This window comes from Stylophora pistillata, chromosome 4 (genome assembly GCF_964205215.1).
Source record: "Stylophora pistillata chromosome 4, jaStyPist1.2, whole genome shotgun sequence".
Lineage (NCBI taxonomy): Eukaryota > Metazoa > Cnidaria > Anthozoa > Scleractinia > Pocilloporidae > Stylophora > Stylophora pistillata.
This window is the reverse complement of record NC_142522.1, coordinates 5,186,808-5,200,089: the sequence shown is the minus strand read 5'-3', so window position 1 is coordinate 5,200,089 and position 13,282 is coordinate 5,186,808. Positions and strand designations below refer to the sequence as shown.

General features: G+C 38.2%; 2 protein-coding genes across 2 annotated transcripts; both read left to right on the top strand.

The window, feature by feature from the left end:
• The first annotated feature begins 1,205 nt into the window (after window positions 1-1,205).
• Window positions 1,206-7,677, top strand: LOC148732108 (uncharacterized). Its single transcript, XM_088756391.1, has 7 exons — window positions 1,206-1,347; window positions 1,855-1,917; window positions 4,570-5,237; window positions 5,517-5,805; window positions 6,239-6,432; window positions 6,829-7,004; window positions 7,367-7,677. The coding sequence occupies exons 5-7, from the start codon at window positions 6,316-6,318 to the stop codon at window positions 7,620-7,622; spliced, it is 549 nt and encodes a 182-aa protein (XP_088612517.1). The 5' UTR covers window positions 1,206-1,347; window positions 1,855-1,917; window positions 4,570-5,237; window positions 5,517-5,805; window positions 6,239-6,315; the 3' UTR covers window positions 7,623-7,677.
• Window positions 7,678-8,206: 529 nt separating this feature from the next.
• Window positions 8,207-13,095, top strand: LOC148732107 (uncharacterized). Its single transcript, XM_088756583.1, has 12 exons — window positions 8,207-8,351; window positions 8,523-8,595; window positions 8,681-8,794; window positions 9,160-9,416; window positions 9,505-9,613; window positions 10,045-10,266; window positions 10,508-10,621; window positions 10,985-11,065; window positions 11,452-11,589; window positions 12,059-12,309; window positions 12,684-12,783; window positions 12,965-13,095. Exons 3-12 carry the CDS (start codon window positions 8,743-8,745, stop codon window positions 13,093-13,095), a joined length of 1,455 nt encoding a protein of 484 aa, XP_088612709.1. The 5' UTR covers window positions 8,207-8,351; window positions 8,523-8,595; window positions 8,681-8,742.
• The last annotated feature ends 187 nt before the right edge of the window (window positions 13,096-13,282 follow it).

The window sequence follows — 13,282 nt, the reverse complement described above, 5'->3', positions numbered from 1 at the left end:
GTGTCCGGGATATTTCTGAGGGTACCGGAAGTCTGATGAAATCAAACTCAGTCTGTTGCTCGTTCCTGTTTTGTGCAGGTGTGGAAGACAACAAACCAGTAATTATCCGTAAGTTTCGAATTTTTATTGACCGTGAAATTTACATAAGGAAATTTTCATTTCTAAGCGTCATGAAAACAATTAGACTAAATCTAAAATTGATTTTTGTTGGCGTGAAAACATTAAGATTTTCCTTGTGGTCGTTAAAGGTGAATTTTTTTCTTCTTTTTTTTTTTTTTTTTTTCCTTCATCTTCTTCTCGCGGGTTATTCTGTTTGAAACTGTAAGAAACTAATTTGTATTTCTCTTTTTTTTTCTTTTCGTGACGAAAGTGTATACATGTTGATTAGAAATCGACATGAAATTGATTCTAATAAATTTAGGTCTATTGTGTTCGATGTCTGCTTGCTTTGTAAATTTAAGCTCAAGTCCAGGCGAATTAGGCGATAACGGCTAATTGGTTTCGAAGTGGTTTGAAGGGAATATTCGCTTTCGAAAAATGTCAGTCCGAGGGCGCCACCATAGGTCGATGCGCTTTATATTGATTGTCAGTGAAATAACAGACTTAGATGCAGTCGGATGCCTCAGAACAATAGTATTTTGTTTGGCACCGCTCCAAAGCAAAGCTCCCGAGAGTATTTTAAACAATACATCACACCCCTAAGAGTGTTGTTTTGTCACCATGGCGGAGAGAATAATTTAATTTCTACCCGCAAATACGTGTAAAATATTGCTGGGACACCGCAGAAGAAACAAAATTGATCTGTTTCTGCGCGTTTTATTTTCTGTTTTTGGGAGGCCAAGTGCTCGCGTGGTGAGAATCGAAAGCGTATTGTCATCAAAAGTTCAAAGCTGTTTTTACAGCGCCTTTCCTGTTTGTGCTTGAATTTTATTTTTACTGCTGTCGATTATGTGATTCTGAGATTCTGTAAGTGCCTCATAATGGAAGGGATGCTGTGATCGAAATAAAACAAAAATTTAAGACTAAAGCGAAAAAAAAACACATTTCTTTTCACAAGTGAAAATAAAAAAATATATTCAGGTCGCCGACCCATGGAGGTGCAGTATGACATTCCGTGTCAAGCGTGACAAGATAATGGGCTTGTCTGATTGGTCAGTTTTGTTGCTGATTGGTCGGACCGTGTGGTTCAGACCGCCCGACCCTTTTGTAGCTGGCATGTTTTTCAGTCGTTCCGTTTTAACTGCTGTAAAATCTTCATTTTTAGGGCGAAAAACGGAGCTATTACTGCAGACAAAACTTTAACGAATAAGACGAGTTGTCGGAATCAACAGATCGAAGTTTGACGAGGTTTGTACCGCGTTTTATAGTTTTTTTATTATCTTCGTCTTGAACCAATTGGTATTTCAAGCATCTATGAATGTGTATGGCGTGAATTGTAAAATCCAGAAGACCTCAGGAAATTCATACTTTCTGTTGGTAGTCTTTTGAGGAATTATTCTTTAGAGTCATTTAAACATGTTGAACATTTTGTGAACGCATCTTGTTCAGTCTGAAAGCCAAAACTCGTAATTTTACACGAGTGACCGAAGAATATGTAATGTTATGATTGACAAACATAGCTGCGCGATTTGAATTTCTAATTTTGTCACATTCGGTAAAAGATTTGTAGATTGCTTATCACCCAAGCAAAACCAACGCTACATGCATAAAAAACTGTTTCGTGGTCGTAGCTTCTAATCGGAATTGGTATTGTATGATTCCGCTAAAACGATTTACTGTTCAAACGCCAGGTACTCGTCGTTTAATTTAACTTTAGTCGCTTGGCGTAAAATTATGTATGTGTGATTTTTACAGATTAAAACGCTCGCAAAAGTTATACTTCTGAGGGAAATGATTGTAATGCTTTTCGTTTGACAGGTAAGATCAGATGTTTGTCTATTTTATTTAGTTTTTTAGGTTGCCTTTTGAAACTTGAGCGTGGCCAAAATGGCTAAAAAAGGGTTTTAAAAAGTAATTTTTAACGTGAATGCAAGCGAGAATTTCGTGATTGAGTTAAAAGCACTTTATATACAGCGCAGTAATTTGTGGCTATTCGCAGAATGGACTACTTTTTTAAAATTTGCCGACAATTGATGAAGTTGATAAGTGATCAAGTTATTTGAAATGTGTTGATATTTTGTTTAGATATAAACTGGGGATAATTTGATACATTCGTTGTGTTCACAGGGAACCAAATTCACGAGATTTTTAGGTCGTCTGGTTGGATAAACTTAAAGTAAAAGTCGTCCATTTTTTATTTTGGAACTTGCTACTCCCTCACAAAGCCCTTTTCTCTGAGACGGAAATCTGCATAACATGTTGTTTCCTAAACTTCAGAATCATTTATTTATTTATTTATTTATTTAATCACTTTCACCAGAGTGTGGTGAGGGTCGCACAACAGAGCGAGGCTCCAAATTAAGTGCGCCCTATATCCCACCCATCCCACCCATCCCACCCATCCCACCCCAGGGGAGGACATCCATCACACAGTAATCTCGTGTGTGGGAAATTAACGTCTCCTACCCCAACCCTGCAGGAGACGGGACCTCCATTTATTCGTCCCTATCCGAGAAGACTAGAATATCTAACCATTTCTTGATGTTATAGAAAGGTAGCAAATTCTTCTCAATTATTTTAAGACCCTGAGTGTTGGTCCGGCCGGGGCTCGAACCCTCGACCTCCCGCACAACAGTCCAGCGCTCTATCCATTGAGCTAACCGGGAGGCGGTTAGCGCAAGAACTTACGTAAGCAAACCATTTGATAAATGTAAATCCTTTTATAACTCCTCGTCCACGTCACAGGGCCTTATTGCTTGCTTCAAAACGTGTTTGGTATGTTCGAAATACTACTTTAATCGATTAATTAGAGGATTTGGTATTAGTAACATGATATTTGCCGCTCTATTCTGGCGACGACCGCTCATTCGTTACATGAATTTTTACGATGCCCGTTTGGGCTATTTTAAAGCCATTTTTGTCGACTGAAAATTTATCTTGCTAATTTAAGTTTAGCATATCTTGTCGAAGATAATCATTTTAAGTCACGAGGAGTTATCTCGACTTTTGTATATTTTTGACGGTTCCATATTTGCTAGTTACGCTGTAAAAACAATGAAAAAAACGTAACGGGAATTTTGAGTTTTCCTGAAGCGTTTTAAAACATTGTGTGGTATTGTCCCTCCAGTTTGCCGCTCAGGTAAATCTTTTGTAACTTTTGTCCTCTGTTTTTGAACCACAGAGGTTGATTTGACTTTGTTACCCTTCATTTATTTGAACAGTTGGTGAAAAACCTGTTGACCAATGAAATCATTCTCTTTGTCTCTTCAAAAAATAACCATTGTTTTTTTGTCCTTTAGCGCCTTTGTATTGTAACGCTAAATTATATTTGGACCAAAACTTGAGCTTTAAGAAATAGCTCACTTAAAAAGTTCTTGCAACCTTTGGTTTGTCACAGATGTCATTGATTTCATAGTTTGTGATGCACTTGCCAAAAACAAAAACTTCTTTTAACAGTCTGTGAATTTTGGAGAAGGAAGATAAAAAGACTGATGGCTCTTGATTGTGAAATGGAGCATGGCTTGCATAAGTGTATTTGTGAAGTGACCGGCAACAAATTTGCATTTACTTCCATAGATATTTAAAACAACATGTTTTCTTATAGAGAATGACAAAACAGAATGAACAAAAAAAAAAAAAAAAAAGAAAAAAGATCACCAACTTTTTGCTTCATTTGCCTCATGAAGCTTTGTATTGTGAACAAATAATCCAAATAGAAGAGTCTTCAAACTCTCGTGATCTTGAATTTTTTCTTTATTTGGCTAAAGATGTGTATTATGAGCAGATGATACTTACTGGTAACATGTGGCTGCATGGAAACAACAATATATCACATCTAGTACACAAAGATTGTCAATTTAAATATTTTGATTTCTTTCAGGTACGTTTATTTAGGAGTTTCATTTTGTGTTGCATATGATTTAATAAAATCTCATTTTTGTTAATGCTTTTACTTCTACAAGGAACTTATATTCACATGTAATTTCTTCCTTTAATCTAAATACATCGTCAAGCAGAATGCAGGGATGAAGAACCAAAAAACGTCACTTTGTTTGATTTGATACCTGATTCTCAGAGTTGGAATTGTCAGAAATATATGGAAGAACAGTTTAGAGAAATGATATTGAAATCTTTGGAGTGAAGGGCCAACCCTTACTTTTGACACTTTGAAGGGACATTGAGAAAATTCATGGTTATCAATTATGAGTCTTGATATATTGATACAAATCTTCCGTATGTATATTTTCCTCCCCCCCCCCCCCCCAAAAAAAAATTAAATATCTGGTAAATTAGTGAAATTATTTAGTGTAGCACTGATATTTGACAGTGTACATCTAGATCTTTCCGATTTCAAACTTCCTTTAAGTAGCATTTTATGATTCGAATGTGGTCCAAATTTCTTCCATTTCCATGGCGGTTGTTTCTCTATTCACACCCATAACGCACTTCCATGGAATTACGCTCAAATAGAATGCAGTCGAAAAGGTGGTGCACTAGCCAAGGTATCGCGGGAAGGCTTAAGATCTGCCTTATCTAACAAGTTGGAAGGAATGAAGCCAAAGCCGAACAACTTGCATATTGGTTTCTTGGCGCGAGACGACTGGGTTTGGATCGATGGAAACCCGTTGAACGCCTCCCTTTGGATGCGTGGATATCCGTCCGGTAACCATGGAGACCATAGTTGTGCAGTTCTCTCAGCAATTTCGTCAAGAATCACGAATGAAGATTGCAAAACGTATAAGAATGCTTTGTGCTCCAAACGTGCTGGTATGTCCCATAGTCTATACGTCGTGTGAGATTATTTGGCATACAATAGCGAATTAGGTAGTTTTCATGTTGACTTTTCAACAAAAATTCTATCGTAAAATACAACAAAACTCATTTAAACAGATTTATGATACAACTAAATACTTTCAAAAAACTTCTCACTCTTCAAAAAGTATTTTTTTTATGATTTACTGGTATCACCGAAGGAAAGCAATAACTTCTCCATTGATTCTTTGATCCACCATTTTTTTCTTTCTCAGAAAAATTCCTTATTGCGTCAAAATTTACTCCGAAGCTCGAGTGTTCTGATACCAAATGGCCCTTTTCTGGCTATTGACTGATCCTTTTCCACATGTTTTAGGTCAAAACAGGTAAGAGATAATGTGGTACAAGAGGTAGCACTTACATTATAAATATCGCTAATTCGTTCATCAAAGCAAGTGAAATTATATGAACCTTTGATTGATGGTGACTCAGACAATCGTCTGTCCGTCCTTGTGCTGGCTCTATGTTTGTTTGTTTGTTTGTTTGAACACTTCACTGGTTTTTCGTTCCCCTCATTATTTATCCACTTCTCGTCGCTTTAGTTCGCGTTTGCTTCTCTGTTTAGAGTCATTTCATTAGTTTTCTCTGACCCTCATTTCGAATAGGAGTCTAACCCTTGGTGGCAGGTGACCCTTGAAAAGCCCCTCTACGTTGAATCTGTTGAGATCACCGAAAATCTGGACTGCTGTCGACGAGATAATGGAATTCTTAGCATCGACGTATCCACTGATGAAACCAGTTTACATCCATCTTGTACCAAGTTTGTGTCCTATGGAAAGTCGTGGTGTTACAAAGTACGCTGTTCTCCACCAGCGCGTGGACGTTACGTGACATTCAAGTTGATTGGTAGCAATGTCACGCTAGTTCTTTGCCAGGTTGTGATTCGCACAGTTGGTAAGTTTCACCAGTTGCAGTTAATTAAAAAAAAAGTTAAAGTAAAATGTGCACGTAACTATGGTATCCATGACCTTTGATATGTGTCTGCGAAGCGTACTCTTCCAAACGAACCGCAAGAGAAAGGTCTCTGACGCAGGTTTGTTTTATAATTGCCTCATCGTTTGGTCACAAGATAATGGACTGAGATTTAAAATGTCCCACCTTGTTACTGTTAACATAGCTAATTTCAGAACAGTTATCCAGATCAATGTACACACATACTCATAATACTGACAAAGTAACGATTGCAAAGCTTCAAGGATAACTTGATAACTCTTTGTCATCCAAAACTTGTAACTTCTCGTACACATCATAAATTTCAAATGCCATTAATGTGTATAGGGGACGTTCATCTTCATTCATTTGTCTTCAATTCATTGTTGTTTTGTAGAGTTCACCAGCGAAATCCACGGAGTTTGGCGTGATGCATGGTATAACGTTAACTACGACACTACAAAAACATCAACTATGCGCGAAAATCCTGCTTTCCAATATACACCACAAAGCCAAATAATTCTTCGAGATTTCGATGCACCGGTAAATGTGGCAGAAAAGTACATTCAGCGTTTGACTGGTTACTTACAGGTAATTTTTTTCACTATAACTGTGAATACAGGTCATCAACTAACTCAACAAAATCGTCTCTAGAGTCAACAACAGATTTTTCTATGTAGTTAATGACTGCCTCACCCCGCTTAAGCTTTCTTGAAAACACCATCTACCAAAATCGTAAAACAGAAAAATCTGAGGAAGGGTTTCATTATCTGAACGAATACAGTAGTCGAAATAGTACATTTGCTTTTTCAGAACTTCCATTCGTGCACTGGAACCGGTATAAAATCGCGTGAATGGGTGGAAAAAGAGAGAGACAGCTAAATAGCTTCTTTAAAAATAAATAACCGAAAATGCAATCTCGTGTAGCCTCAGGTTGTTCTTCGTCCTTCCTTTGTCAATTGAGAAACTGCATTTATCCTTCTTCAGGCTCCTGAGAGTGGTAATTACACATTTTACGTGGCATGTGATGATTTATGTGAACTATGGATGCACGATGTTACTGAGGAAGGCATTGAAACTGTTGATAAGAAGTCAGAAAAGACTGTGTCGAAGCAACCAATCATCACTGTTGAAAGATGGACTCACCATCAACAATGGGACAAGTGAGACACGCAAAATAATAATTGATATGATTAGGGTCGCTTGAAACTTAGATGTGCATCGTAGTGCCTTCAAAGATATTCGGGAAAAAAATTTTCCACCGATTCTTAGGCACCCCAAATTCCGGATCTAAGTCAGAACTTATGTGCGATCTTATGTTGTGGTATTTATTACAACACTTTTTTTGAAAGTTCACACACCTTACCTTTCCAAATAGAAAGTAACTATCCAAGGACAGGGGGAAGTAGCCTTACTCGTGTTCGTTTCATATGCAGAGAAAACCGCCGCAGGCTTTTAGGTATACACCTCAAGGTTTCTGGGCGTTCTTCTTCTTAGATCATATACGCTGTCTTGTTTTTTTAAGGTATAAAGCCCAGCAAACATCACAACCAATATTTTTGGACAAATGCCGCATTTACCAAATGGAGGTCTTTATGAGTGAAATAGTAGGCCCAGACCACGTATCTCTGGGCATGCGTAGACCAAATGGTGAATATGAACGGCCTATTCCAAGAAAAAGACTATTTTGGACTAAACCAGGTATGACGGACGGTTATGTTGTTGGATATAGCAGCTGTCATGGCCGCAAGCAAGAATCATTCAGAACTACACCGTGGTGATTATTAAAAGCTGCTTCTCCGTTCAATTCTGATAGGGACACGTAAACTAGAAGTGACACTTCAAAATCATGAATCATCCATGTTTGGTATTCGTCGGTGCGGCATTGCGTATTTCAGGTGAGTTACTCAGGTCTTGCATGTTAATAATGGGGATTCCTGTACTTCTAAGTTACCCGGAATAATTAAGCGCTACTATGAAAAATCACACATCTCTCAATTAATCTTTCAGATTTTCTTTTTCAGTTTTAAAACCTGTGCCGGTATTATCGTCGATATCAACATTAGCTAGTTAGTATTACAATAATCATCATTAAGATCCATAACTTTTGTTATTATTAGCATTACCATTGTAGGGAAAAAATATTTTATGTTTGTGTCGATGTTTCCGTTGCTCGGAAGAAATATCTATAATACTATTACCCAAAAAGAGGCTTAATTGTAAAAAAGTGAACCCTGGTGGTTGATGAAAACGTCTATTAGAGTACCAAATAATCTGGTACTCTAATAGACGTTAAACCTAGCATATAAAACATCACTACTTTCATTTTAAATAGGATTTTTCCAGTTCTGTTGTGATGGTTGTATTGCCCAGACTGCCTGCTACAACTGAATATCACAACGCTAGGACAAAACATAACAATTAACCCAGCAGTGAGCCTGTCTTGTGTAAACACATCCTTCACGGCTGTTTTCGACGCAATCAAACAGCCGGGAAATTTTACAGTGAAGGTGAGTATATAGGCTTTAAGTGTGAGATCAAGATGGCTCATCCTTGACCTCACACAGTCAGTGTATCTATACGAATAGATATGCTGACTGTGTGCTACCAGAGGAAGGCTCCTTGTACAGGCCATTTTATACAGCGCACTATTCACTTAACATTTCTCCATATCAATACAGATTTCCTCTTCGTTTGCAAGCAATCTGGAGAGTACTGTCCATCAGAGGGTGTTAGGTCATCTCCATCTTCAAGGTGAAGTCCTTTCTCGTGTAATTTTTAACCTGTCTTCTGATTTAAAATAAACTAATTTTGATAATTTCATTTATCTACTTACTAGCCGTGGTGTTAAAAGAGTGCTATTTCCAATCAGAATACTGCGGATGGACACAACCTGATGACATGCCGAAAAAGTGGAAATTAACCGATGCTAAACCCTTCGTTAACTATCCAGGTTAGTTGAAAGCAGACAGCGAAATCTCAGAGCTATACATAGGTACTGATCATAATCACTTCGTTTGACAGGGGTGTTAATTTGGCAAAAATGCACAAATCTGAAGAATATTGAAGGGATAGGTCTTTTCCAGGGCTAGATGCTTCATTTGCCTGTCTTTGGTGCCCCATGAGTATGAGTGTTAGGCTCTGGCTGCTGTGCTATTTCAGCTGTCTTAAAAATCAGTTTTGTTTCTTTAACACTCTCCCGGCGAGACAATGAACATTTAAAGTTCCCAGGCACACTTTCTCGGGTCCCTCCAGTTTTGGCTCCCTGAAAACGCGATGCGTTACTGCAACTGTATAAGATTCCTTTTTACAATACAGGTAGCTTTGCCTTTGTTGATGGGCCTTACAAAGCACAATTGGACAGTCCTTTATTGCCATGGCAACCGTTCCATAAATCTGTGGGCTTATGTCTGCGTTTCAATTACCTCATGCCCGCTAAGTCGAAGCCGACTCTCAAGGTTTACCTACGGGACACAAGTGAAGAGAATCTGGTGTTAATATGGAATTTGACCGGAAACCACGGTGAAAAATGGTCAGCAGCTCAGGTTGCTTGGCCAGGAGCCGGAGGAACTCAGGTTAGAACTGAGAAATGGGGACGAAATGAACTCACGTCTCATCATTCAATCGAAGCTTGATTTTTTTTTCTGGGGTTTATTCTTTTAGATCATTTTTAAAGGAGAAGGCGTTCTTGAAGACGAAATTAACGTTGCATTTGATGACGTCATTATAACTACTGAGAATTGTTTACTACGACCCTACTTTGCTCAGCCAGGTGATCCTGTTTTCATTAAAAGTAAAAGATAGCTTACAACTAAATTAATAACGTTGTTTTCATTGTGAATTCGTCAAGTACATTCTGTTATTTACCTTTGTTACCTGTGGTTATACAAGCCAATGAAGTAAATGGCATTCAATGTCAAGACGTTTGAAAGAAATAACGGCTAATTAAATATTTGATTAGTCTGAGTGCATCTTTTTTGAATGAATAGCTATTGTTTCAAGCTAATGACCGCAGCTACACAATCTTAGACCTTACGAAAAGACATCCAGCTGAATGTTAACCACTAAAATGGTTGATGTATGTTGAAACTTTATACTAACTTCTGTACCTATGTTCAGTTTCTCTCAGCAAACATTCCGCCGGCTTTCCCATCAAATCGAACTTGTTCCATAAGTGATTCTTAAATTTTCTGGTTGCGTTAGGTTTTAAATGTAGCGAAGATCGGTTTACCTGTAAGAACGGCGAATGTGTCAAGAAGAATTTGCTGTGTGATGGCGACTTTGCCTGCAAGGATCATTCAGATGAAGAGAATTGCGAGTGTCCTTCTAGTATGTTCGCCTGTAAAGGAGGAGGATGTCTCCTAGCAACGGCAGTGTGTGACGGTTACGAGGACTGTTCTAGCGGAGATGATGAAAGCAGCTGTCGTGAGTTAACTGTTAGGTGTATTTAGTCAAATGATCTTGAAGCAGATGATATCTTTATGGTCTATAAAATGCCGACTGTTAAGGACCCTAGACTTATCTCCAATTAGTGAAACAGCAGTTGCCCAGACTATTACGCTCAAGCGGGCCAATTAAGCAGTTGGTCTCCAACGAAATAGCAATTTTCTAGATTATCGTCGTCTGGTAGTTACTAAAATGCACCGATGATAATTTTTCTTGGCAGCAAATCCATGTCCCTCCAGCCATCAGTGCATTGATGGATCGTGTATTCCCTGGTCAGACACTTGTAGTCAAACACCCTTCTGCAAGGATGGAACTAACACACCATCTATATGCGGTAAGGAAGATCAGAGTGTTAAGCAAGATCAGAGTGTGAATCAAGCGTAAAAAGAAGGGTAGCAGTTGGGTAACCGTGTCTGCTGGAAAAAATGATGGTCTGCTTGTTGTTTGCTTGTTTTGGATAGAATGAAAAATCGTAGTCGGGTGGTCCTCCGCATGTTTTACAGGATTTCCTGTATATAGATTCCCCAGGGGTTTCCCTTATTTAAGGAGATTTATATGTAATTTCAGTTAGATTTCCTTATGAAGAGAGCCAGTCACTAGTGCTGATCCTCTTAATTGTGTAATTAACAAAAGTTTGCAAGTCAGACTTTTACGTAGCTGTGGTTTTCACGTGGCATTTCATCTTTCTGGTTTCCAGGTTCTACCAGGTGTAATCTTAACGATTTGGCGTGTACCTCCAAAAATTCCACTGGACAAAAGAGATGCAGATCTTTCAGAGGTAGAACGACTTCAGTGTTTCTTCTATACTAAGTTTGTTGTGGTTAATTGCAGACCTAATCAGCTATTCTAATCAGACGACTCTTTTTCTTACTAACTCGTAGAGGAACAACTAAAAACTACTGCTTTTTAAGCGAAGCAGATGGTCCAAATATGCACAAAGTGTTCTCTAAAGTGGAAATCAGTAAATTTATTTGTTTCTCAATGGTAAATTCAATTTATTCGCCAGAATCAAATTATCTTAAGAACTTGTTTATTTCATTTTGTCCATTCTTTTGAATCACATGGCATTTCTTTAGCTATGATAATTTTTCTATGATTGTGTTTTTTTGCCTGTTTGTTTTCTTTCCTGTTTTTAAGTAAATAAGTTTCTATTGGTCCTTTCAGGTAACTGTAACTTTCAAACGGGCCACTGTGGACTAAAGCCTGACAAGAATGCCACTTTCCAATGGACCGTGGGCACTGGTCAGACGCAAACAGAAAGAACTGGGCCGAGTTACGATCACACTTCGTTCAGCAAGGATGGTAAGGCTGCCTTTGCGCAGAAATCACTTCAGTGAGGAAAGAACCAACAATGGGCTAAGCAGAAATAAAGGCTCCAAATGAATTCAATTCTATCGAAAAAATTGATAACGGTTATGACTGAACAAAGCAGTTTTAAAGTAATCTAGGACTACAATGCTTTTGCTGATATTGTACTGGGATCGATCAGGAAAACTCGTGACATTCTATTAACCAATCAGATGCATGACTAAAACCACACATGATTTGGTTACCTGCGCTTAAGGCAGCATGCTTGTCTCACCTCGAGTTCTCATTAGAACTTAAGGGTATTTTCCTTCGCTTTAATTGGCTGTTAAAATCCCTTTGAGATTGCTTTTACGACAAGTAATCGGAGAGCGCTCTAAAACCCAGCCATTTCGCTCACTAGGGTCAGAATTCGGATCACGAAAAGGGCAAAAAAACAATAGGCGCGCACTACCTTTTTTTGCAGGTTTTTATATCTATATTGAAGCTTCTCGAAGAAACTTTGGAGACGAGGCGAGATTGCTTAGCGACTGGATGAAACCTAATGAGACAGTCTGCGTTAAGTTCTGGTATCACATGCATGGGTCGGACATTGGTAATCTGAGTATTTACCTCAAAACTAACCAATCAGAAACCCTTGTTTGGATGGTTTCGGGAGATCAAGGAAACCGTTGGCGATATGGTCAGACGGCTTTGAATAGCACCCTTTGGTTTAAAGTAAGTATTCAATTTTCCGATAATTATGCAGCGAAGAGGCTTGAAACTATATAATATATTAACACGATTCAGTCATATAAGAGGACGTTAAAATCATCTAAAAATGCGTAATCCACAGTGCATTCTCCCGCAGGAGCTCCTGGCCGGACGAAAGTCTCGCTCTTTCATTGTAGATGTTTTCAATTTCAGCTCCTTTTTAAAATATTTTGTTTTATAAGGGCGTTTAAAAGAGTGCATTGCATTTTCATTTACTTAATCGCATATTTTCCAAAAGTACAAGGTTAAAATCTGAAGTATTTCGCAAAGTAATGAAAAATACGCATTTAAGCTTTGTAAAGGTCAATTTTTGTTGATATCAGGATTGCTATTTTCAGTTTGTACTGGAAGGAGCAGTTGGTACTGGAAGTAAAGGGGATATTGCAGTGGATGATTTTACGGTGGTGGACGGAGCATGTGAAAAAATCTTCAAACAAAGTAGGTATATTTAATTTTAAGGTGATTGAAAGCGATCTAAACAGAAATAAAGTCTTCAAGACAAGTTAACACGAATTACCACGATTTCTCGCTATTTTCCCGTCCGGCATCGTCAGTAATAGGAATATTAAGAAGCACAAATTGCATCTATAACCTATTGCTTTTTATGCTTCGTCTCCAGCGAGTCCAGACTGCTATTTTGAAGAGAGTGGGTGCGATTGGTACGTTCATGATGGAGGGGTTCTGAATACTCATTTGGCGGGAATGGGAAAGCGAGGTAAGCTGTTTGATCGTCAGTTGACAGTAACATAGTGATGCTTTATGACCGATAACGGTCGTTTGCTTTCCCTTTTCCCATAATTGCCGTAGAAAATACAGAAATTTTAAAATATGTCTTACAAACGATGTAATAACCTTCAGCAAGTTTCAAAATGGCACCGTCCAGGAACGCACTTTTTGGCATATTTGAAAACGATTTTTCCTAAGTTGGATATCCTTT

What these genes read in the sequence shown, in the direction of transcription:
- LOC148732108 (XM_088756391.1), top strand. Translation starts at nt 6,316, where the DNA reads ATGCGCGAAAATCCTGCTTTCCAATATACACCACAAAGCCAAATAATT. An exon ending in GTTTGACTGGTTACTTACAG is followed by an intron (nt 6,433 to 6,828) that starts GTAATTTTTTTC and finishes ATCCTTCTTCAG; the next exon opens with GCTCCTGAGAGTGGTAATTA. An exon ending in CACCATCAACAATGGGACAA is followed by an intron (nt 7,005 to 7,366) that starts GTGAGACACGCA and finishes TGTTTTTTTAAG; the next exon opens with GTATAAAGCCCAGCAAACAT.
- LOC148732107 (XM_088756583.1), top strand. Translation starts at nt 8,743, where the DNA reads ATGCCGAAAAAGTGGAAATTAACCGATGCTAAACCCTTCGTTAACTAT. An exon ending in TAACACACCATCTATATGCG is followed by an intron (nt 10,622 to 10,984) that starts GTAAGGAAGATC and finishes TCTGGTTTCCAG; the next exon opens with GTTCTACCAGGTGTAATCTT. An exon ending in CACTTCGTTCAGCAAGGATG is followed by an intron (nt 11,590 to 12,058) that starts GTAAGGCTGCCT and finishes CTTTTTTTGCAG; the next exon opens with GTTTTTATATCTATATTGAA.